At 37.3% G+C, this 27591-nt stretch overlaps 1 protein-coding gene across 1 annotated transcript in view; it reads left to right on the top strand.

Annotated features, from left to right (window-relative positions):
- The window catches only part of LOC145681730 (glycine receptor subunit beta-type 4-like), a 73311-nt gene that overhangs the window by 29229 nt on the left and 16491 nt on the right, over window positions 1–27591 (top strand). The window contains exons 6-8 of the mRNA XM_081753340.1: window positions 8272–8473; window positions 12353–12509; window positions 26722–26844. Coding sequence (XP_081609466.1) covers window positions 8272–8473; window positions 12353–12509; window positions 26722–26844 — 482 coding nt within the window. The remainder of the gene's footprint in view (window positions 1–8271; window positions 8474–12352; window positions 12510–26721; window positions 26845–27591) is intronic.

Genomic DNA, 27591 nt, shown 5'->3' with positions numbered 1-27591 from the left:
AACGTGTTATTTGAAAGAATCATATAATAAATGTGCTTTCCTCTAACACAGAGAGAGCGTGAATGGCGAGGAGTGTTATTTGATTTGCTTTTTAGTAACACATTGCATTGCAAATAAAGGTAGGCAACATTAGTGGTAAGTAAAACAATAATAATAATAATAATAATAATAATAATAATAATAATAATAATAATAATAATAATAATAGGTGTTGTTTGTGGCAAGGCAATATCTTCCTCAATTCTTCTTCAAACGTAATGATTGTAACGCCATATCTCCCTTACAAACAAAATATTAGCAATTTATATCGAAAGAACGGGAAACTGTTGAATGATGGGAGCAACGTTGGACAGTATGCACTCATAGTACTCAGAAAAATAAGCGATTTCAATGAAAAATGAACGAAGAGTCATTGCCGTGGGTAGTCATGGAGCCAAGCAGAGCCCTCTTTAGGCAAAATGTCGATAATTTATATCGAGAGAACAGGAGGTGATAGTGAGATGGGACCAACGTTGGACACCGTGGACCCATAAGGCGCATCGAAAAAATTAGGGGGGCGGGCGCCAGCCAGCCTTACTTATTTCCACATAATAATATAAAATTATATTGTCGAAATACACACACGAGTTAGCTAGTAATATGTCATATTATTATTATTATTATTATTATTATTATTATTATTATTATTATTATTATTATTATTATTATTATTATTATTATCATCGACAGCGTCTTTTCACTACGTGTGCATGTTTGACGTGAAGCCAAAGAGAAGATCCATCATTCATACAAAGAATAAGAATAGCCAGTTACTTTAATTGCGAACGACGGCGAAAAATACGAAAAGAGACAACCTTAGCGAAAAGAAACAATACTTTCTCTCAAATGGATAAAAAAATAAAGCCGAGATAGATTCGAACTCGCATGGACGGCGCGAACAGTCAGTTCAGTGTCCACTTTTTTTTTTTTTTTAACTGACTCACCGAATGTGTTTTAGTAACTTACTTATTGCTAATTTTATTTGCTTCACTCGTTTAACTTGCTTTTTCTAATAACTTATAACGACAAGGACACGAACACAGAAACATCGAGGACAGTTAAAAATCATAGATGCTCTCCCACCGGGAATCGAACCCGGGACACCATGCACCAAAGGCGCATGTGCTAGCCACTAGACCAGCCGGCGGGGCACTGCTCACTCTCTGTGTCGTTAGGGATTACGACCACTGTATTGCCAGCTATCACTTCTGAGGGTTGAATACTATGATCACATGTTTCTTCTTTCCTGGAAGAGTTAAACCTACATTCTATGTAATACATGAAATATTTAGACCTACATGCTCTTCATATAATGTAATAAAAGGTCATGCTGGGAATAAGAAAAAGAACATTCCTTGGACAAAACGGAAACTATTGGCATCAGAAATAATTATCTACGAGGCATGCGCAGTAGTATATTTCAGAATAGTTACTGTTTAGTTCAGTAAACGAAGAAAGCGGTATAAAAAAGCAAATATGTCGAGTCAACGAGATCGACCAGAGTTGACAGAGGCGGAGTAGTAATACAACTTGGTTAAATTGATAATTGGTTCTTTATTCTGTAGTAGATCGTATCACTCATTACGGGAGAGTAGAGGAAGACTTAAACGCTGTTATATAGTAAGCATTAGTAACACGATCATACAGACACAAATGGATGTAACTGTGAGTACTACAACTTGGATTTAACGAAAGCCGTTTAGATATTCAGTGGTTTGCAGGGTTGTATAAGACACAAAAAGATAAGACACAATACAATTCTTCATACCTCAACTTCCAGTAACTAGATACATGCAATTTCAGGAAAGATACTGAAACTGCTGTCGGATTTTAATACATGACGTATTGCAGGATACAAAATGCTTTGCATTACTTGTTTGTTTGTAGACAGCTACTAGCTTAGTGTTCTGAAAGGTTGTGTATAAACTAGAGATAGCCAATTCCGGAATTATTACTTTCCGGACTCCCGAAAGTAAAACCGGACAAATTCCGGAATTCGGAAAATTCCGATTTTGGAATAATTCCGGAATTCGGAAAATTCCGATCTTGGAATAATTCGGAATTCGGAAAAATCCGGAATTTAGAAATTTCTGATTTCGTTTACATTCCGGAATTCGGAACAATCCGGATTTTTTTCGAAATCCGGAATTTTTCTCAATTCCGGAATTTTCTGAATTCCGGATTGTTTCCGAGTTCCGAAATTATTCTGAATTCCGGAGTTTAACTGAATTTCATAATTTTCCGAAATCCGGAAAGTGAAAGTTCCGCTTCCGAAAAATGAATTTATTTTGGTTAATATGAATCGTGGCGGAAATAAGTCTTTGACCAGGTAATGGCGACTTCTTTGAAAGAAATGGGGTGTATGAGAATTCAATCTGTCATATTTGTAGTTTCGTATGGAGAAAAAACAGGTGTGTCTTGAAGCAGTAGCGTAGCCAGGATGTGTGTTTGGGGGGGGGACAATTGCTGTTATAGGCACATATAGAAAAATTACAAACAAAAAATATATAAACATAAAAATATATAAAAATTACAAACATCAAAGTACCAAAGTACAATTTCGGACCTCTTTGGGGGGCCGGCCCCTCCGGGCCCCCTTCCCTACGCCACTGTCTTGAAGGTACGGAACCCTTTCCCCGAAATCTCTACTTTTAAGTAAGTTTTGCCAAATTTCAACGGCAAGTTTAAAACTTTTATTATTATTATTATTATTATTATTATTATTATTATTATTATTATTATTATTATTATTATTATTATTATTATTATTATTATTATATCAACACCGTGTATAATCTTTGAAAGATATACGGTTTGTATCTGAATAGTAAAAGCTAATTGACTGTCGATCTCGGTCGTCGAGAAGTCTTCAGGAGGGAAGGACATCGGTCACGTTCTGGGTTTGAGTTCCGAAAGGGCCAGTTTTCGGGCTCGAGCCAAAAATTGTTAAGAGTTATAGGCTTCAGCCAAACATGTTCAAAACAGCTGGGACCGGGTTTAGGGCTCTCAACGGCTCGAGCGGCTCGGCTTACAGCTCATTCACTATCGAACCGAACCAAGAAGTGAGCCGAGCCAACAGCTCACCCAACCGAGCCGATTTGAACCATCGGCTTAGTTGAGCTGAATCGAAACGTGCCGATGGACTAATTTCAACTTAGCTGGCTTGAACCGGTTCACATGAGCCGAGTAGGGGACCCATCCCAACCGAGAAAGCTCGAGGCATCGGCTCAATTGAGCTGAGTCGATGGCTCGTTCCAACTGAGCCGGCTCGGGTCATCGGCTCATCCCAACCGAGCCGACTCGAGCTGTTCGCTCAGTTGATACGAGCAGAGCCGGTTGATATCGCTACCTGAGTTGGTCTTCTGAAAGGGCTCAAAAATTCGACAGTTCAGGTCTCAGCCTTGATTTTAAGAACAACAGTATATACTTATATTGGTGATTACGACATTTGAGGCTGTCTCGTAATAATAAAAAAAAACCTTGTCTTCTCGTTATCTAGACGAGACGAGATACACAAAAATTGCCCCACGAGATGCACTAAAATTACGAGAAGAGACGCACCTCTGTCGTGAGCAGCACTAAAAAGTATTCCATATTAGTGCTTACATTTCTCATGGCTTTCGCTTTCCAGTCTAATCAGGCCATTATTTAAAAAAGAGTTAAAACGAGCTGAACGAGCGAGCGAGCCATTATCAAACTCGACTGAACTCGAAACTCGCTCTGGAAAACAGCTCGACCTTGATCGCTACGCGGTAAACGATTCGTCTTTAGTCTGGTTACGTTAGGTTTCTTTGTCTCAGCTTGCAAACTTGTATGTTATATTTCTTCGATTCAAAATGTCTTTCGTATTTCTTTTATGATGTCCGAAGATTTTACATTAATAACTTGTGTTTTCCTTGAACCGTTGGTTCACAAGTTTGTATTTTCTCCACACGAAACTACAAATATGACAGATTGAATTCTCATACTCTCTATTTCTTTCAAAGCAGTCGCCATTACCTGGTCAAAGACTTATTTCCACCATGATTCATATTAACCAAAACAAATTCATTTTTCGGAAGCGGAACTTTCACTTTCCGGATTTCGGAAAAGTATGGAATTCAGTTAAACTCCGGAATTCAGAAGAATTCCGGAACTCGGGAAGAATCCGGAATTTAGATAAATCCGGAATTGAGAAAAATTCCGGATTTCGAAAAAAATCCGGATTTTCCGAATTCCGGAATGTAAACGAAATCAGAAATTTCTAAATTCCGGATTTTTCCGAATTCCGGAATTACTCCAAGATCGGAATTTTCCGAATTCCGGAATTATTCCAAAATCGGAATTTTCCGAATTCCGGAATTTGTCCGGTTTTACTTTCGGGAGTCCGGAAAGTAATAATTCCGGAATTGGCTATCTCTAGTTTATACACAACCTTTCAGAACACTAAGCTAGTAGCTGTCTACAAACAAACAAGTAACGCAAAGCATTTTGCATCCTGCAATACGTCATGTATTAAAATCCGACAGCAGTTTCAGTATCTATCCTGAAATTGCATGTATCTAGTTACTGGAAGTTGAGGTATGAAGAATTGTATTGTGTCTTAACTTTTTATGTCTTATACAACCCTGCAAACCACTGAATATCTAAACGGCTTTCGTTAAATCCAAGTTGTAGTACTCACAGTTACATCCATTTGTGTCTGTATGATCGTGTTACTAATGCTTACTATATAACAGCGTTTAAGTCTTTCTCTACTCTCCCGTAAAGAGTGATACGATCTACTACAGAATAAAGAACCAATTATCAATTTAACCAAGTTGTTGTATTACTACTCCGCCTCTGTCAACTCTGGTCGATCTCGTTGACTCGACATATTTGCTTTTTTATACCGCTTTCTTCGTTTACTGAACTAAACAGTAACTATTCTGAAATATACTACTGCGCATGCCTCGTAGATAATTATTTCTGATGCCAATAGTTTCCGTTTTGTCCAAGGAATGTTCTTTTTCTTATTCCCAGCATGACCTTTTATTACATTATATGAAGAGCATGTAGGTCTAAATATTTCATGTATTACATAGAATGTAGGTTTAACTCTTCCAGGAAAGAAGAAACATGTGATCATAGTATACAACCCTCAGAAGTGATAGCTGGCAATACAGTGGTCGTAATCCCTAACGACACAGAGAGTGAGTAGTCCCCCGCCGGCTGGTCTAGTGGCTAGCACATGCGCCTTTGGTGCATGGTGTCCCGGGTTCGATTCCCGGTGGGAGAGCATCTATGATTTTTACTGTCCTCGATGTTTCTGTGTTCGTGTCCCTGTCGTTATAAGTTATTAGAAAAAGCAAGTTAAACGAGTGAAGCAAATAAAATTAGCAATAAGTAAGTAACTAAAACACATTCGGTGAGTCAGTTAAAAAAAAAAAAAAAGTGGACACTGAACTGACTGTTCGCGCCGTCCATGCGAGTTCGAATCTATCTCGGCTTTATTTTTTTATCCATTTGAGAGAAAGTATTGTTTCTTTTCGCTAAGGTTGTCTCTTTTCGTATTTTTCGCCGTCGTTCGCAATTAAAGTAACTGGCTATTCTTATTCTTTCAATGAATGATGGATCTTCTCTTTGGCTTCACGTCAAACATGCACACGTAATGAAAAGACGCTGTCGATGATAATAATAGGGCCTAATAATAATAATAATAATAATAATAATGATAATAATAATAATAATAATAATAATAATAATAATAATAATAATAATAATAATAATAATAATAATAATAATATGACATATTACTAGCTAACTCGTGTGTGTATTTCGACAATATAATTTTATATTATTATGTGGAAATAAGTAAGGCTGGCTGGCGCCCGCCCCCCTAATTTTTTCGATGCGCCTTATGGGTCCACGGTGTCCAACGTTGGTCCCATCTCACTATCACCTCCTGTTCTCTCGATATAAGTTATCGACATTTTGCCTAAAGAGGGCTCTGCTTGGCTCCATGACTACCCACGGCAATGACTCTTCGTTCATTTTTCATTGAAATCGCTTATTTTTCTGAGTACTATGAGTGCATACTGTCCAACGTTGCTCCCATCATTCAACAGTTTCCCGTTCTTTCGATATAAATTGCTAATATTTTGTTTGTAAGGGAGATATGGCGTTACAATCATTACGTTTGAAGAAGAATTGAGGAAGATATTGCCTTGCCACAAACAACACCTATTATTATTATTATTATTATTATTATTATTATTATTATTATTATTATTATTATTATTATTATTGTTGTTGTTGTTGTTGTTGTTGTTGTTGTTTTACTTACCACTAATGTTGCCTACCTTTATTTGCAATGCAATGTGTTACTAAAAAGCAAATCAAATAACACTCCTCGCCATTCACGCTCTCTCTGTGTTAGAGGAATGCACATTTATTATATGATTCTTTCAAATAACACGTTTCACAAGTTACTTCACTTTCAATGTGTAATTTCATATCATCACTAGCAATCATCTTATCATCACTACGAAAATAACCCCCTCCTGCAAAAAAAAAAAAAAAAAACCCTGACCGTAGCGAAAAGGGCGTGAACATTCTTTATGCGATTAATCGGGTCCAATATTTCAATAAGTCTCTGCACACAAATATTTCAGTAAAAGAGGAAAAGTTATTCAAACATTCTGAATACCCATTTATGGGCGAAATTTGGTTCCCTTTGAAGTTTTTACAAGTTTAAAGGGCCGCCATTTTGAACATTTTCGTCTGATTATTCTGGTTAACGAACTGAAGATATTTCAACAGTTAATGTTTGTGCCAAGTTTCATCTCAATCCGCTGAAAATTAGGGTGGTTACGGCATTCACAAATAGCGTTATATATATATACAGATAGATAGATAAACAGACACACAGAGGGAGAGAGAAAAAGTGTTTTGCTCCCTTCTCGCACCTGTGGTGCGTCAGAGCTAAATCGGGCCCCTTTGCAAAACGTAATGACCAGCCTAACCTAAACACAAACCTCTTACTTGCTAACGTAGAAACGTGGTCGGGAGGCGTAAGGCATGTAGAAATTGTATTTTTAATAACCATGAGTATGATCTACTTCCATGTTTTTCTTTTTACTTTTATCAAGACAAAAACAAAACAAAAAGTATTATCAGTAATAAACCTTACCAATAACAATTGCTACGGAAGACTAAATACGATCTCTTTTACCACCTCTCATGAGCTGCATAGTATATTATAAACAGAAATTTTTAAAAATGTCCTCACCGAAGATTCGAACTGGCGACCTTTGCATTTGTAAGCCAGCATCTTAACCACTACACCAAGATCATGGCATGCTGAATATTTAGTTTTCGGCGTATTTGTTGTATTTGTGTTTTATGTTCCCACTTCAACAATTTTTACTCTTTTTTCTAAGTTCAACAGCTGTGTCTGGTTTTCTCTTTCGGTGTCGTCCTTTATTTACACTATGCACTATTCGTATTCACAGCTTGTGTCCCTCTGCAATGTCTTATTCAGATTAAACTTTTCTTTTTGCCCCTCAGTAAACATTTGATTGATTTAATTCTCATACTCTCCACGGATGAAGAGCAGGAATGCCAGACTCGAAAAACAGGTGTACATTTACTTTCCTGACAGATAATACTCATGACTAACCCTTTGTTGGCAAATCAGCTTTCAACTGGCCAAATTCATTTAGTATTCGCGGAGGACCGGAAGTATGAAGACAAATTTTTCCAATACTAGCGGATGTCAGTGAAATCTTTTGATGAATAGTTGGATTCGGTTAGTGGAAGTCTCGTTAATAAGGATTTCATTATGGTCAAGAGCCCTGCCGCCAACGCGGCGTTGATCGCATGCTCATATAGTTGTGTACGCTCAATGCTTGGTTAGAGGGTCCTCGCTTCACGTTGAAAGCGTTAGTATAATCGACCAATGCTATAGCCATTGCCCTAATCAGCTGAAGTTAACGAAGCGTCCATATAGTCCAGATGTTACTGGTGAACTGTATTCTACAATAACGGCGAACAACGAAATTTCTGTTTCCCGCAGAACGGCAGAAACAAATTTAGAAGCAACGGAAACAATTATAAAATATCATATATATAAGCAATGACTATAATAAATGGCATTTAGTTACGTTTCTTATGTAAAAATGGGAAAATTTGGCATTTTATCAGAACTATTGTTTTTTACTAATTAGTATGAAAATTAATTACGTTTTGTTGTTTTCTTTCTCTCTCACTAAGTCTTAAGTCCAAAGAAGTTGTTCCTCAACGTAACACTTACCAGGGACATTAAAAGCATCGTTTTGGTGACCTTCTTCCCAAGTGCTTTATTTGTCATCGTCTCATGGGGGAGCTTTCTGGTCATACCGGAAGTGGTGCCAGGAAGAATGGTCCTTCTAGTCACGACACTCCTTACTTTAGTAACCATGTTAAATTCTGTTAGGTAAGTAGTTGTTGTTTATTCTTATAGTAACTATACTAGATTATAGTATACTACATTATATTATTACAGCAAAATCTCGAAGGCTAAACACGACAAACTCTTGTTTCACCTAATCCATTCAGCAAGAGAGCTCCTTCGTGGCTAAGCGGTAGGGTGCGCGCCTTTGTCGTGGGAGACCCGGGTTTGATTCCCAGAGGGAGCTAGCTCTTGTGTTTCGGATTCCACGTTAGTCAGTAGGTCCCGTCTTATATAGGCTTGCTGCTCAAATGAACGTTAACCTCAAAATCAACTCAACCCATTCAGCAAGAATTTATGACTGACTTTGGAAAAGCAGCAATAAACGTTACAAGGGAAACATTCCAGCAAGCGACAGTATACCTTTGTTTGGTTCATTCACCCAATCTGTATTGAGAAAAGTATAAGATATTGGCTTAACTTCACTCTACAAGGGCAATAGTGACGTGAGGAGATGGGTTAGAAGAGCAGTTGCCTTATGCACTTTCCTTATACAGCTGCCTTTTCCCTTATTCCTCTTTAGGGATGCGCACGAGACAATATTTGAGACTGTCTCGTCTCGAAAATGTGCTGTAAAAGTGATGCCTCGACTCGAAAAATATATATTTTTCTATTGGAAGAGCTGTGTCTCGACTCGAATTTTGTCAAGAAAATTCTGTCTCGACCCGACTCGAGCGCATCCCTATTCCTCTTAAAGATATGCCTGATGCATTTCTATATGTACAAGACGATGCACTAGACATCCCAAAGGCACAGGTTTTTCTAGACTACTTGGTGGACACTTATGTTGACGAAGTGAATGCAACCTCAATGTTGAAATTATAATCCAATAAAGACAAGTCGATATTAAAAGTCGTACTTATATACTGAATTTATTAAAGATCATGATATTATTGTTGTTGGGGGTTATGATGTCTCCTGGTAGAGCTTATACCTCTGGCGTGTGGGGTCTTTAGTTCGATCCCAGCTCGCGCCAAGTGAGCTTTGTGGTGCACAAACACCGTGTGCGTGGGTTTTCTCGGGGTTCTCCCACTTTCTTCATTCCACCATTTCATTCATTTCTCATTATCGTCTCCTTTAGCCTAGCCGGCATAACCGTTGAACGTAACACTTAAAGGTTTTATTTCATTTCATATGACGTTATTGTTCAATGCAAAGGTTTTTATTATTATTATTATTATGTACGTGTATATATGAGTATGTTGTTTTCGTGGCAATGCATTAAGATTGGATTTGTGCAACATGGCTCTATTGTCACCCGTACCTTTCATAGATTTAAGTTTGTATTTTTTTTCGTCTCGAAAAATATTTCTAATATCGAAGTGTTACCAAAACTTTTCATGCGATTTTCCGAGACAGGAGGTTATGAAGGAGAATTACTTGGCGACATTTAGTCGCTACCACACTTCTGCAGAACAGGAATGGGTAATCTTGCCAACAGTGCACACTGATAACGCATTCTGCGAAACAGGAGGTAATCCCATTCAGTTGCACGGTTTTTTAAAGAAATGTAAGTAACCAGACTTTTTAAAAACAGGGTTTGTACATTTATCAACAAATGGGTAAGTCATTAGTTGTACTCTGCAGAGCTTCAACGAACAGAGATACAGGGTGGCCCAAAAGTAGGTATACAGACTAGCATTGATCATTTATGACATTTTAACTTATTAAGATAATGAATTTATTTGCTTTGGTTTGCCCTGAGCTTAAGGTATAAGTGAAAATAAATTAAGAACAGATAAGGAAGAAACTAAATCAATAACTGTATGGATAACACTAAGTAAATGATATAAAATGCCATGACCGATTTGTGTATAGCTACTTTTGGAAAACTCTATATTGTTACGTATATGTAGAGTAGAAATGGTTGTCAGAAATAGTGTGTCGCTTGACTTGATAGCAGGCTCATTTTCCTTGGCCACCACATCCTATAGCCAAGAATCAGAAATTGGACTAGCTTATATACGTACTGGCATAGTTTGAAAAGTCTTTCTCTAGGAACGCACCGTCGTGGTTATTTCGTCAAAACAGACGGGCGGGGGGGGGGGGCACAATGGCTAAGTGATAGATTGCTTACTTCTGGTGCGTGGGGCCTCTGGTTCGATCCCCGACCAAATAAGTTTGTGGTGGACAACGTCGTGCCCGTGGATTTTCTCGGGGTATTCCCTTGTCCTCCCACTTTCTCATTCCACCAATTCTTACATAATCATTCACTTGCCTTAATTATCGTCTTCCTTAGCCTAAAGAACATAATCGTGTGACGTTAAACTGAAAAATTTGAGGAGCTACAGCACTGTGCACTACATAATTCATGATATGGGTTAACACGTCTAGTCCCTGGCCTTACTCAACTTGATTATTTTCTTTGGGGATATCTGAAGGACACAGTGTATGTGAATAAATCACATACAAAACGGCAGCTCAAGGACAATATTCGTGCAGAAATACGGGCACTCAGACTGGATGTGTCCTGAATCCAAGAGCACCGATCCTGGGGGGGGGGCGAGGGGGCCCGGCCCCCCAAACCTCATGTGGGTTCCCCTACTGCATTTGTGAATATTCAAGATTTGGCATAATTTGAGTGCAATTTGTCATAAAATCTTCATATATATATATATATATGCACCTTCTGCATCTGAATGGGCCCCCCCAAATTTATAGAGAAATTGTCGCCCTTGCATGAATCATGTGTTACAAAGGCTCCGTATCTGTGAAGCCCGTAATGGCAGACATCTGCTTGAAATTATTTTACACACTTAAGTAAAAAAAATCTCCTAATCCTTGGACAAAGTTATTCATGGATATAACCCCTTCGCGGCTTTGTTGCCAACCTGTTTGAAGTGATAGAAATTTCATTTCTAACTATGGGATTTCCCTGAAGAGCTGTTACTGCCAGCAAGAGCCTTCATTTATTTTAAAACTCCCGATTTTTTTGCGAGCTAGCCGGAGGCTAGCACTTTGTTAAGAGTTACGCCCTATTTCAGGTTAGGGTTGTTAGGTTAGAACAATTAGGTCAAGGACGGTTGGTTTAAGGCAGTGTTTCTCAGCCTTTTTTTCCTTTGACGCACACCAAAGTTTTTCCTTTCAAACTTTCATGACACAGCTGCATGCCATTTTTTCCTAGATGCAGAAAAGCAAACACATAAACACAAGTACAATACTTCTTTTTAAGTTATGGAAAGATTATCAGATACAAATCTCACAAGCAAATTACGTAAGACTCTTGAATAGAAACATATTAACAGAAAAGAAACTTACGTCTCTTAAGCAGGAATATTAGAAAGAAATATTCCCAACAGAAATATAAGAAGACATCAAACTTAAAACTAGTGAGATATTTATTCCTGCCGATTTTTGCAAAGCATGTCTGTGCGTGGACGAACGCTTGACAGACACATTCACATATCCAGTGTTTCTTTCCAAAGAAAAATGAACAGCGTTAAGACCAAACTTTTCAGCTTTAAACATGGAAGACAAGGGTGAAATCTAGTCGATTGGCGATAGATTTTTATTTTCTTCTAAAGATAATTTCTTCGCGGAAGATTTTAGAGGACATTGAAAATCTCGCGACACAGCGGTTGAGAAACGCTGGTCTAAGGGGTAGTAAAAGTTTGGGCAGACGAGCTAAACATATAAAAATACATAATGTAAAACATTCTCTCAGAAGTTTTAATGCATGCCTGACTAAGAAACTAAAATAATTTGTTTTATATATTTTTCTGCACTTTGTTTGAAATATTTCTGTTTATTTTGTAGCTAGTCATCTTGTTTTAATACAATTTAAATTTAAACTTTGGTGATAAGGTTTTTTTTTTTTTTTTTTTTTTTTGGTTAATGTTTCTGTGCTTTCATCTATCTTATCAGGCAAACAACACCCGAGTCGGAAGAAGTAAAACCCATCGAGATTTGGATCATTGCTTGCATAGCGTTTGTTTTTCTGGCATTGTTCGAGTACTGCATCGTGCTTTATGGCATTCGCTACGAGACAACATGGAGGATAAAAAGAGGCCTGGATGGTGAGGTAAGTATATTACAACAAGTTTAACAACAAAATAAAAAGTACTCAACAGTTACAAGAACGAAGGAGCATAAATAAAATTATAAACGTCCCGCATTGCGATGCATATTAATACAAATGGCGCTGCAAATCTGAACTGCAATGCTACGTGCAGTGGCACTGAAGCTAAGGACAAAGGGATTGGTCTTCCTCGTATTTTGTGAGGACAATGCCTCTGAAACTTGCAGGGGAAAAAAGCACGAATTATAAGAATGTAAACAGTCGCCAGCAAAAGTGTACACCGTCCCTGTTAAGAAAACCTGGTCATTCACATCCAGTGTTTCTTCCAGAAAAGATGTGAACTATGCTCCTCTTCGTAACCGACTTGGTTCCGTTTCTCGCAGTTACTTATAAATAATTTATGCCACACTTTATTATCCCTCATTTGAGTCATGTCCATTTAATAAGAAAATTTTATTTTTTATTTTTTATTTTATTTTTTTTTTTTTAGGAAAATTAGTGCCTAAGAACTTTATAGATGGGTAAAAGTGGGTCTGAAAAGGTAAGGGGAAGGTATTAAATAGGTAGCGGCGTGACATCACGCCGTCCCCTGCCTATATTTCCCAATTGTAATTCTTTAGGAACTGGGGGCTCCGTTTATATTTTTTGAAGGTGGGGGCACGGCGTCGCCCCGCGTTTTCCCCTCACTTTTACCCCTGTATATATATTACAAATGCTTAAGCCCTGTTGATGCATCTCTTAGGTTTGTTGGTAGAGCCGGCGTAAACACTGTATTTTTCGTACAACCCGACACACACACACACACAAAATCGCATGGGTTAGATCCGGAGAGCGTGGAGGCCATGACAGGAATTGCTGATCGTTATCCGTTTCATATCCTTAGCCACTGTAGGCCAAGGAGTTGATTTTCCCTTACAGAGGCATCATGAAGCTGTTGACTGTGCATACCATCGCCGAATGGACTTGGCAGTTTGTGGATCTTTGTTAAACTTCGTTCGGAGGTGTCGTTGCACTGTTAGGACAGAGTGATGTGAATGAAAGTCGAGAGCAACATAAGCTTTCTAAGTGGCTGTCGCCATCTTGAATAAATGCTCACTTCTTCGCTCTCGTAGCAAAAATCAGGAGCGAACCTGCAACCAACAGAAAAAGAAAGCTTTTTGAGTTTTTCAATACAACTGCAAAGTTTTGTGACAACATACCCAATAATAAAGCTACATAGAATTTATGAAATCAGGTCAACCCCGGACCCCGGATTATGAACTTAATCTGTTCCATAACGCTGTTTGTAATTCGAAATTATTTTCCCCAATGAAATTAAAATAAATACAAATAATCCGTTCTAGGCACAGAGAAAATACTGGTACTATGTTTATTATTTTTACATTTTCCGTCTTTCACATTTAACTCTTTTCCTACATTTAACAATGTATTTGCGATGAATAAAAAAAGAATGAAAATAACAGTATTTCTTTTAAAGGCAGTTATGCCTACCGCTCACTGGCTACAAAACAGTTGCACAACTCTCTCCTCGCTGTCGCATACCGTCAGCATCCTTACGGAGACCAAATAATTTTGTTGCCACACCATCGCTCGCGTGCGACGGCAACACAGAAGTTGCCCGGCATTTTCTATCACAATTTGGCGGGATTGGACACAATACGATGGACATTCGTTATTCTTTAATCCTGTTTTACATGGAACTCCGAGGTTTCTGTCAGAAATGAATATATTGGCTTCTAATGATTTACAAAATAAAATAAAAATATGTTTTCCTCGTTCTTCCCGCGTACCCTTCACGTTTTAAAATCAGCCATTTTTATACTGTACAGTTAATTTTATTCATATTTGAAATAAAAAGAAAATTGAGAAACATAATTTTATCTGTATTTTTTAGTTATGGGGAATCAATAAAAGCAATGATGTGTTAGTATGACAGCTATATGTAATTATCCAATCATGTACCTACCTGTGTTACTTTTTACTTGGCTGGGAAGTTCATTCGAGTTTCTTATAACAACAAACCATTCTTACTCCCACAATTTCTTCTTTAAATTCATATCTAAATATTCTTGCAAACGCTTGTTTATATATATATATATATACAGTGGCGTATTTAGGGGGGCTTCCGGGCTTAAGCCCCCCCGAAATCTTACTTACTATAGTAAAGTATATGAAATATCTTGCAGAATTTTCACATTTTCAGGCAAAGCCCAACCCGAAAGTTAGCAAAGCCCCTCCCGAAACAAAATCGTAAATACACCACTGTATATATATGTATATATATAAAGCTAGGCGTTTCTCTATGTCCTTAATTACTTTTTCATTGTCTTCATCGCTAATTGAATACATAGTAGCTTCCATTGCAAACACTTCTTTTCAGGCGTTGCGCACGGAACGAACTGTGTGCGGAAAAACTAGAATATATATATATATATATATATATATATATATATATATATATATATATATATATATATATATATATATATATCGCTGCTGGGAGACATCTCGGTAACTTTTCTGTTGCTGTCGTCGCAGTGAGCGGACTCCCATAAGACTCAATTCATTTTTAGTTGTTGCGCAACTATTCCGTCGCGGAGATGTTGCCCTGCTTGGCGACAACACGGCATCTTTTTTGGACGACTTCGCTGCAGTGAACTGACCCAGGCACGTAGCTAAGGGAGGGTCCGGACTCCCCCTTCGAGACCGAAATAAAAAAAATATGGAAGAATGAAACAAAATGAAATGAGAAAAAGAAGGATCAGCGTTAAAAATAAAGTGCAGGAAACTTTTGGTTATTCCTTCTTATGAGGAAATTTATATTACTTGCAATACATGGTTGCGAGGTGAGCGATATATCCTGGAAGAGTCAGGGAATTTAAAATTTCTAGAAAAGTTGTGGAATTCTCAGAATTTCTGCTACTAGTCAGGGAGATTTCAAGCTTCCGAAAGCATAGTGCCGTTGTGTAACAGCATGGACATTTTTTATCATAATTTTTCGTCATCACATCCTTGCAATATCAAACATGTTATTTCAAAAACAATTTTCTACTGCTCCTTTAACCTGTCATTTGGAACAGACAGTAGTTGACGGAATAATAAAAACAAAAATTTATATGGAAAGAAAGTTCTGTTAACATTTGATTCAACAGAGAAAGGAACGCAGATATTGCAAAATATTTTACAAGACATTATTGAGTATATACTTTTTATAATAGTGAATATGTACTTTTTATAATAGTTAAGGTCATAATGAAAGGAAAATTGTTATATTTGAATAAACAGAGGAAGGATGTAAATATTGTATAATCTTTTTCAATACGTTTTTTTTATATATATACTCGAGATTTCTTCATATTAAAATACTTACCAACATATCTTCACAAACCAATATATGTTGATAGTAAAGTAATTTAGATTGATCAAGCTTCTGGGCCTTCAGAATTTCATGTCACGACCCCCCCCCCCCCCCGTTACGAAATCCTGGCTAAACGAACCAATATATATTCCAGTAAAATTGTTTAGAATGATCGAGCTCCTGGTGTGATGATCACAGTATTTCATGTCACGGATCCCCCCCCCCTTCACGCAATCCTGACTACGTGCCTGGCTGACCGCCATAAGACTCAATGCATTAAGCCATATCAACAAGATAGTTGTCCAGCAGAAAGTTGCCAGCAAGCGGTACGTCTTAAATAACATTAAATGAAACAAGACAGTACAAAATTGTAAAAATAAAAATAAATAAATAAATAAATAAATAACAAAATAAAATAAAAATAAAAAAACGAAAAAAGTAGTTTTTGAATTAAGAAACCCTGATAGATAATGTTTAATGTAAATTAGCTACTAGACGAATGGAATTGTCGGTACAGGTAGGTGTGTGTACGTGTGAGAGTGTGTATACGTTCGTATCCTGAAACATTATCAGTAAGCCGAGGGGGGAAAAAATGTTCACAAAATTTGTTCCCGAACCAAGAGGCTCGTAAACCTTGGATCTACCGTTTTTTCTCCTCGCAACGAATTAGTCATGACTTTGCAACGTAATAAAGGTAACAAGAGCAAACGGTTAAACAATTTGCAGTTCGTACAATCTCCGAAATGGAAAGCGGCAAAGTTAACTCTTTCATAAATCTCACCAGATATCAGAGTTTTACTAGTGCAAAGTAATCAGTTAATACTTCTACAAATCCGTTGGGAAATTAGTCATAATTAACCTCAGAGTAAATTTAATTTATAAGTCGGTCTTACAATGTAATGTTTTGTCTGACTTTTTAAATTATCTTTTCCAAGTCATATTGTATAACTTTAATTTAAATTTTGTGGAAAAAGAATTAAAAAATATACTAATTGCGAGATTTTTTAATTCCAGTAACTTTCGTAGATAATTAGTTTCAAGGAATCTAATTAGCAAAAATAATCATTTGTTATGTCTACATATTATAAAGTACGAAACGTGGTTGCAAAATGAGAGAAGTAGGTACACGAATTTGCCGGATGGAGATAGCAGAAGGTTAATAGGAGCATAAACCGAAGACCATAATTGAATTATATTCTTCATTTTTTTTTTTACAATGTACTTCCACATACACAATAAACCCAATGGATAAAAAGAAGCAGTGAAACACTGCTATAATTCTTATATGAGTTTATTGCTCTTTACATTGTTTCAGTACAGTCACCCATCATGTACGAGGAGGCGTGATCAAAACATACAACGAATAATTTTATTAGAAAGAAAGAATTAAGCTTACATGGAATTTGATGTGGACAGACTGGAACATTTTTTCGGTCAAAAATTCGATGAACAAAAGTAAGGTGTGACACGGTGCGTGTTTGTGGGGGAAAAGGAATCCATTTCCCCATATAATTGGCGGTTAAAATGCTTTTCACGGACCCATAGGAGATGTTTAGTTCTTCGGAAAACTCTCGAATAGTCATTTGCCTGTTTGAACAAATCATGTGTACCACTTTTTGCACGTTTTCATCTGTTTTTGACGTCAAAGAACGTCTCGATTGTTGCTCGTTTTCAACGGCTCCTTGCCGCCTTTCACTCGCTCATACCACGTGTAAACAGTCTTCAATAGCACCACTTTATCGCCATGAACTGATTTTCACATTTTGTGAGCTACTTTGGCACTTCTTTGCTGCTTAGAACATAATTTAATATTGGCGCGCAACAAAAACTCTTAACACGCCCTCACTCCTCTGCCTCTGGAAGCCAACTAACATGTCACAACTCGTTCAAACTCGACACTGACTGTACCAAAGATTTAGGCTATCGGGCTTACTAATTGAAATAATACAACATCGATAGATGGCACTTTACAACTACATTTAGCATACTTTTTGATTACACATTGTAGAAGATCTACTGCTATATCTGTGGAAGGTATCGTTCACCGTCAATATATCCATCTTTGTAAATTTTGCACAAGTTGCGCCCAGTGTTTCTTCCAGACATGTTTTTTGGGTGGCACTGCCCCCCCAGAGCTCTGAGAGTGCCCCCCGGAGAACACTAAAATAATACGTTTATAATATAATAATAAATAGAACAGTACCAGCAGTGCCCACCGGAATACTAAGTGTGCCCCCCCCCCGGAACATTGTTTCTGAAAGAAACACTGGTTGCGCCTATGATAGCTTCCTTTGTATCGCAATCCTCCCCGAGAGGTAATTCTTTCATCTTAGCAATCGCAATCACACAGACTCATATCCAGGAATATACGACAAATGATCGAGTATTTTCCATCGGTAGTTTCGCAGGGTATCACGCACGGTGTTAGTTCTTCGCAGTGGTGTCATTTGAACCCTTTAACAACTGGCTACGTGATCAACAAGAAATTACCCAGGGGTGGGTTCTGGAGTCCGGATACCCCCTAATCTCAACCACCGTGTAAATTTAGTCTAGTTTATGTGTGATTTTAGAAATTTTAATAAAATTTATCCTTATATTGAATTTTGAGCCTTCTATGAAATAAATTCCTGCCTACGTGCCAGAATACACTAAGTTGACTTACAACTATTGTATTGTTAGTAATAATATTATTCTATATGATTATAGGTATTATTATTATTATTATTATTATTATTATTATTATTATTATTATTATTATTATTATTATTGAGGACAAGATGGCTCAGTGGTAAAGCGCTTATCTCTGGCGCGTGAGGTCCTGGTTCAATCTTCAGCTAAATAAGGTTGTGGTGGACATCATGATGTTGGTGTGTTTTCTCGGAATAATCCTATTTCCTCCCACTTTCTCATTCCACTGTTTCTTCTATCATCATTCACTTGCATTAATCATCCGCCTTCCTTAGTCTAAAGGATATAATCGTAGAAAGTTTATTTCATTTTATTATTATTATTATTTATAAAATAATACTAGTAATGGTGACTAGGATTAAGTGATATAGCATCTTTATATTGATTCTTTGAATAATGATTTTCATAGATAGTATAAAGGTAACCAAGAAAGTTCTGTCGCTTTTTGTAGAGATCAGTGTTCCATTGGTCCTCGCACCGTGAGTTGACTACGAATGCAGATAAGGCGAAGGTCAGCTGTTGATGTGGGTATATGCAACATACTACCTACTTGGTTGTAGCAGTTCAGTTACACCGTGAATTTGCGTAAGGACAGAGTGAACATGGGACCTCCACTCCACAGAGCGTCATAAGGGTGTGTATGCTGTACGACTTCAAACTATGGTCAGACGCTGCTGCAACGAGGCGAAAGATATGCCAGGCCTTTGGTAAAGGTATCGTGACTACGGGGACAGTGCAGCGGTGGTTTAACAAGTTTAAGGATGGTGACGAAACACTTGAAGACGCACCATGTGCCCGAAGACCAACACATGTACAAAATGAAGATCTTCAGGCATCAATTGAGGCGAACAGTGGCCAGACATGAGAGGAACTGGGACTACAATTCAATGTTAGTTCAGAAACCATTCGGCAGCACCTCCATCAACTTGGGAAGCACTACAAGTTGGGTCCGACATGATTTGACTCCGGGCCAGAAGACAACAACGCGAGCAGACACCTGTGTTTCTTTGCTGTCTATAAAAGTTGACCTTTTTAAGTCCTGAGTGCTTCCGTCTCCATGAAACTATGTTCTATTTCGGAGTGGCAGGGATGTAGACGTTAAGTAAACTATAAGCCGCTAGATATTAGTGGGAAGTGATAATATTCTAGAGCAGAAACCAACAAAGAAAATTGACTTACAGTAAGCGAGGAACGTTTGAAAGAAAAGCATATTCTTAAAAGGTATGGGGCTATAATACGACATAAAGATTAGTTGTAGAGTTAATTATGAACATGGCTTCATATTATTTAAGAGCGCCATCTAGTGAGGAATATTAAATTACAAATCTAACAAGGCTTTTAATATCAGATAACATTAAAAGGTATTATGAAATATGGAATGGATTATGGGTAATTCAAAAAATGCAAGATTACAGTTGAGTAAAGTCCATGCATCGGTGCCCATCCTTCCGCAAGTACTTGGGTGCAGTTCCATTAAATAAACCTAGATCCGCAAGTGAGTTCGGGCGTGGGATTGTTTTTATTATTTCACTTTGATGGTACAACTTAGGGGAGGGGGAGGAGAGATATATATATAAAAATAAATAATAACTCTTGAACCACGACACCAATCCCGATCAAATTTGCCACATAGATGAAATTCGGGCCTAGGATGGTTTATTTTTTCACTTTGATGGTGCAAATTAGGGGTTGGGGAGGGAGAGATATTTAAAATGATCGAAAGTGAAAGTGATTAAGTTTGTGATTTAATAATTCTTGAACCAAATTTAGCGTTCTCAAAAGCATCATTATGATATAATCAAAGTTCAATTGTTTTATTTCTAATAGAAAATAAGGCATATATTCCGAAGTTGGGCGTCCGCTTTTGCCAAGTTTTTTCGCTGTTATCTCCTTTCCACACTTACTGCAATTTGTTATTAGGTTCATTAATCCGTGCTCTTCACAAACTTTTAAAAGATTTTGCTCGTTATCAACGTATTGCTTCACAAATGTTAAAACTGTTAGTTAATTCCCCTTGTACATTCGCCATGTTGATAACATAAATGCTCGTTTCTTTCCCACAATGCAACTGTTCGGTTACCTTGCGCCAAGTAGTTCCCTCCGCTCACCGTATAGTCCCATGTTTATAACCGCTTATATATAAGAAATAAACAGATTTTTCGAGACTCTTATATATTATCAAGCACACAAATGATCAAAGTATCCATATCTTTCCTGTAAATTTTAAAAATTTTGCTGGAAACGGACGCCCAACTTTGGAATTTAACCCGAAAATAATGTCACACCTCAAAATCTAATGAGTGCCACCAGCGACCTAAAACGCGCGTGTGGGAGGCACCTTTGTTCAATCAGCTTTAAAGTTTATGCTGTAACAGGCACATCTCATTGAAACCCATGAGAAATCTCCTTTAAAATTTCCAGGTGCGCCAAGTCCCCACTCTTGAAGTGCGCATGATGAAGATTACGGATTTGGTGCACACGCGTCAACGTATTTAGGCATCGGTACGTACTATTACCCCAGCAATGTTGCAGCGTGTGTTCAGTTGCACCGTGAAGAGATATGCCAACTCTGCTTGGATATAGGGGGTGGTTACCTCCAATTGCTATGATTTCGTCGATTTACCGTGTCTTCTTTTATATTATAAACGCTTCATTTAAATTCAAGTGCTCCTTTCCAGAAATGGTTAGGGACTTCTCGGGCACCCTGTATGTAGATTATTTCCCGTTTCAGTATTCAGTATGTATAGTATGCATAGTATTCAGTATGCATAGTATGGGAGTCTTCTTAATTTGACAACGTGTAAGGAAAGTCACTTTGTTTTGTTTTCAGAATATAATAATTTATGGTAAGTTATTGTAACACATCTGGGTGAATTTTAAACACCCCTTGAGGATACAAAAATCCACTTTGTTCTAAAAGGATGTGAAATTGAGTGTATGAACATCCTCCTTGGTAAGAGCCTGTGTACACCACTGTTTGTAATATTACTATACACTAATAATTTCGATACATACCGGTAGTCCTTGTTTTGACCATTTACTCGTAACACCTTTGCGCACTTTATGTCATGTTAATCTCAGAGATGCACTCTAAGTGTAAGCAATGAGTAAGATACCTGGATGCTCTTTTTTTCTTACGAGTTCGTATAAAGCTTATTTTGAAACACAAATAGTTAGATTTGGATGACGGTGAAAACAAGGAACGAGAAAAACGGAGGGTACAGACAATTCAAGATTTGTGAAGAAAGAAAAAAAAAGCGAAGATTTCCAGCTATTGGATACAATCCAGAAGAGAATTACCAACGCTAGTTTTTTAATGTTATTTATTCTGTAAAAGAGAAATATATATACCGTGTATATTCCGAATATTATTTTATTCTTTAATTTGCTAGGTCACGGTCGCTTGTTCACAATTAAAGAAATATGTTAATTAACTTCAGAAACAGAATACGGTTTGTATTATATTGTAGCCTTCTTTGAATGAAGCATTAATTAGACTGAATTTGAGTCTTATTTGGGTTCTATCTTCCATGCAAACAGAAGAAACGAAGACATTAATTGAGATTCAGGAGTACCTTGGAGAGAAGGGGAAAATTGAAGCTTCTCTTTTACGTGAAGCCGGTCTATATTTTTTAAAGTTTATGACAAAAAAATAATAACTATTTTATATTAAAAATGTCATTTACAGATATAATAACAAAGAAACTTGTTGGATAATGACGTAATTAATGCAATGGTTTACACTGTTTCTTTCAGTTTCCAAGAAGTTTATTTAAATCCCAGAAGACTTTCTTCAAAAGCTTCTCTCATTACGAAATAAACATTATGCATCTGAAGATCATGTTATTATTATTTGGCACACTTTTGTTCTCGAGTCAGCAACTTTTCCAATGGTTTGATGCAACTATATTCTTGCTTATCCTAGGAGCAACGGTGTCTCACTGATAGGGCGTTCACCTCTGGTGCATAGATTCCTTGTTTCGATCCCAGCTCGCGCCGAGTAAGCTTTGTGGTGGTCAAAAAACACACCGGAGTTTTCTCGGAGTTCTCCCGTGGCCTCCCACTTTCTTCATTCCACTATTTCATTCATTTCTCATCAACACCGTCTCCTTTAGCCTAACTGGCATAATTGTGGGACGTACTACTTAAAGATTTCAATTTTTCTTCCTTATCTTGGGTCAGGCTTCTCATTGCTTCCGGAATCATAGTTTTTCTTCCCTATTTTCGAGTCACACTTTTAATATCCTCGTAGATTTTCTTTCTGGCTCTCAGCTAGACTTTTTACTTCCTCTTAGTTTGTTGTTTCCTATTCTGAGCCAGGCTTTTAATATCTTCGTAGTTTTCCTTCCTTATCCTGAGCCAAGATTTTCTATTTCTTCGTAGTTTTTCTTCCTTCGTCTCAACCAGACTTTGCACTTCCACGCAATTTCTCTTTCCTATCCTGAGCCAGATTTTAGTTTCCTCGCAATTTCTCTTTCCTATTCTGAGCCAGATTTTTAATTTCCTCACAATTTCTCTTCCTTATCGTGAGCCAGATTTTTAATTTCCTCACAATTTCTCTTCCTTATCGTGAGCCAGATTTGTCATATCCCTGTTCTTTTTCTTTTCTACATCTCGTATTATTTGATCCATATATTGCAACTACTTTCTTGTTTTGGATATTCTTACTTTTGTCATTTCCTCCTAGCTAATAGCATAATTTTTTCATGTTACAGAAAATTTTATATTCAAAATTATGTTATATTTTTCAGTATTCGTTTTATTTTCCCCAAATTTTCCTTAAGCCTTAAATTTCTCTTTGGGAAATTTTTCTTATAATATTGTTTTATTAACATTATAAAATACTAGTTTGATAAGTGTAAGAAAAATAACTTTGTATATAGTATATATCAACAACCATATGTAGACATATTATAACAGTTATTAAATATTTACTTGTTATTATAAAACAAATTAATAAAGTATCTCCCAGTCACTTATTTATTAGATTATAAGCGTATAATTTATTCTCACCAAATATCCTATTGATGTACACCAACGTTTCCTTTCGAGATTCAGGAGTAACCATCCATATATTTTCTTAGCAATCAATTTGCTTTCATTTATTTCTTTTTTTGGCATGTAAATTTTGAAATGGGTAACCAATCATGAGTAATAATAAATATGCTTGTTGTGTTGTGTAATTGCGAAACGTGGTCGCTTACTTTGACTCAAGAACACAGACTGAAAGTATTTGAAAATAAAATCCTGAGGCGAATATCGGACCCAAGAGGTGCGGGAACGGGGAATGGCAGAAACTTCATAAAGACGAACTGCAAAACTTATACCTTTTACCTAACATTGTCAGGGCCATTTATTCTATGAAGCTTGAGTATTCAGTCGTGTAGCCAGCATGGAAAGGAGTAAGAATGCTTTCAATAACACCCAGAATTTTAACTAGAAACAAGATCGGAAAGAGGCCATTAGGAAGAGTAAGGTGCACATGGGAAGACAATATTAAGGTTTACCTCACAAAAATGGGAATACAATGCAGAAACTGGATCTAGTTCACTAAGGACAGAAGCTAATGGTGATTTTTATGAAGGCAGAATTGAACCTTCGGGTTCCATAGTTTATAGAGTTAGTCTGTTGCTACAATCGTAGTTTACTTTTCAGGTTTTCTTTAGACAACGTAGTTACGTTTCTGTTTCAATTAATATTCTACGTTTCTATGAGCCCTTTCAAACAGTGGCATTTTTAAGGAAAACTGTGGACTTTCAGTTAGGTATCTACTGCTAAGCATTATGATTCGCACGTCATTCTTTTAAAGACAAAATAAGCTTTCAAACTTGATCAAATCCGCGAGTTTATGACGTACACGAAAAGGGTAATTTGAAATACAGTAGAGCGTCGATTGTCCGAAGTAATTGGGGGACATGGGTGTTCGGAAAACTGGTTTGTTCGGATAATCAAACTGTACATGTTTATTTGCCAAAAAGAAGTACTGTACAGTAAATTTATTCATAAAAACAGGCATCTCTTTTACACCGTGAGAAGCTCTTCTTGGGGGCGCGCAATCCTTCAAACTGCGCGGAGCGGCACGCCTCAACTCTAAGCTGGCGCAGAGCTCCTTCGTGGCTAAGCGGTTAGCGTACGCGCATTTGGCGCGGGAGACCCGGGTTCGATTCCCGGCGGGAGCTCCTGTGGTTCGGATTCCACGTTAATCAGTAGTTCCACGTCTCATATAGCCTTGCTGCTGAACGGGACGTAAAACTCAAAAATCAATCAATCTAAGCTGGCGCAGCTGTTGCTGTGAACAGCTTTGATACTGCCGCTACTTCTACAGCCAGTGCCAAACCGACAGAAGTGTGCTGATTGTTGAAACACAGCGACTGGCGGCTTGGCCGATCAGCAGCGCCTTATGAAGGCGCCATTAGAAGCAATGTTCCGCCAGCGGTGGCTCAGTGCGGCGACTACTGTGGGAAACTTGGTTTGGGAGTGAGGGGGATGATGGACGGTAGGGTGGGAGAGTAACAGGTGCGAGCGAGTACACAGTTCGGTTAAGCGGTCGTTCGGTTGACCGACGTTTGGATAATCGACGCTCTACTGTAATTCGGCAAATTTGTCTCCAAAAAGTATCGTTGGGAAGATTTTGTGCCCTCTTGATCTACCCCGGCTGCACATACTCGGATACAATCTATCTTGAAATACATTTTTGTCTTCGTCACTCATGTGGCACGTTAGATCTCAATATCGTGAATAGTTACGAGGGGAAAATGTTTCCAAATCCTATTGGAAAATCCATCTTTCGTTTAAAAACAATGAAAAGTACGATGTGATAAAAGTATTTTAACCACAGAGCTATTCACCCAAATAACTGACACGTCATTCTTTTCAGAATTAAATAACTTTCAGATGACATCTAATACATGTATATGTTATGTACCAGAAAAAAAGAAATTTGAGATAATTCGGAAAACTCCCTCCAAAAAATCCTTCTCGGGAAGTTTTTCGCGCCCTGGACTTGCCCCTGCTACATGTACTTGGACACAATCTATCTTGGAATACACACATGTTATTTCGTAAGTTATATACCAAGTCGCATTGGGATTCATTGAATAATTATGAGAGGGAAAAAGATTTAAAAAAATCTCAATCATTCCTGCAAAAGTGACTGCAAAGGTTTTCTTTTAACACAGTTGCACTGCGAAAATTAAACCTTTCTGATCTTTTTGAGTAAATAGAGATCTGAAGCTGAAAAAGAGCTGATAAGAGCAATTTTGACTTCTATGATCATGTACTGTGAACCTTAAATCTGTATTGCTTTCTTACAATCTGCCTTGGATCCTTGCTTGACAACAAAACATTCGAATATTTTCCGTCGTGTGAAAAAATGCGTGCAGATCTCAGAAAAAAATAAATGTGACGTAGTCATCCTACTCTTGCTTGTCACCGAACAATAGATACTATTTTCCTTTGTGGCAACTTTTACAAAATAAAAAAAGAAAATAAAGCAGTTCTAATGAAGAACGGACTTCTGAGAGGGGGAGTAATAAAGTGTATATGACCATGACATAACATACGCATTCATGTTATACCGTGTCAAATGGTTAATGTACTCTGTTGCTACAATCGTAGTTTACTTTTCAGGTTTTCTTTAGACAACGTAGTTACATTTCTGTTTCAATTAACATTCTAAGTTTCTACGAAATTTAATGACCAGAGCAGCTGTCACTTGACAAACATATATGTATATATCTTTAATCCACGACTGTATTTTCAGATATATTTTGCTTTTATAAATCATTTTTGTTCACGTTAACCAATCTGCTTGTTATTAATCAGTTCAATAAAATTTTGATATATTTAAACTCAGTTTGTTGTTGTGTTCTGTAGTATAAGTCTTAAAGACCAGGAATATATTACTATGCAATCGACTTTAGCCCCATCACTGAAACATCAAGTTGTTCATTTGTATTATGTAATTAATATTGTCAGGTAAACTCAATTTACCTTCTAATAGTTACCTCGGGACCCGTGTATTACTGTTCTGACTACTGTAAGATATGCTTGAACCCGCTTCTTTAAAAATTCTAAATACATTTTTTTTTGTGCGTGTGTATGATAATAGAAATAGTGCATTCCTAAGTCAGTTTATAAATTTATTTTTTCTTTCTTGTATTTTTGTAGATTGTGAACGACAGGCGACCGTCCCACGTGGACACGCGGAGATCCCGGAGATTTCCTTTCATCTTCAGAACAAGGAAAAAGGAATATTATCGTCAGGGGAGGCTTGATTTATATTCCTTGTTTGTATTTCCAATATTCTTTTTAATCTTCAACATTATGTATTGGACAACAAACGGTATGAAATCGTGGTAGACCAAACGACTTTGAACCATGAATCATTAGGACATTCTAGATCATTTGATGATTTCAGGTTCGAGTCTCCGTTAAGACAGGCAACAGAAAATTAATCTGGTTATAACGTTTGAAAACAATACGGGAGGATATTTTTAGAGCTTGTGGCAGCGGATGGTGTTTTCCAGGGATGAACTTGGGTAAAAGAAGTTTGTGAAATGGATGTGACAATTTCCGACCTCAACTCCGTGAACTTTACTAAATAATATACTATAAAATTTATATGACGTCTTTTGTGAAAAGCCAGTGCTCGGATCATCTTCGGAATAAGTTATCTTTTGAAGAAGTGTTCTGAATCATACAATACTGAAGACACACTTGTTTGAAATGGGCATTTGAGCTGACGAAGCGAAGCTATAAATAATATAGTCGTCCACCTTGCCCAATATAGCCCAAATAATCTTGACGAGACCAATGCCAATAAATAGAAAAAAAAATATATACTACTTCTGAAGTACATACTCGATCCTTAAAGCACTTTAAGCTTGCTGCAAGCTTGAGCCAATTCTACCGGTACAACTCAGTTCTAAGTCAATTAGTTTGCTTCAAGTTTTTGGTAGGTTAGTTCCTTTAGGCCAGCTTGTCTTGACACGCAATACAAAATGCGAAGAGCTTACTGAGCTAAGGAAAGGAATTTAA

This window comes from Thermobia domestica, chromosome 3 (assembly GCF_964235325.1).
Source record: "Thermobia domestica chromosome 3, izTheDome1.hap1.1, whole genome shotgun sequence".
In the NCBI taxonomy this organism is placed as follows: Eukaryota; Metazoa; Arthropoda; class Insecta; order Zygentoma; family Lepismatidae; genus Thermobia; species Thermobia domestica.
This window is presented reverse-complemented; position numbering and strand designations above follow the sequence as displayed.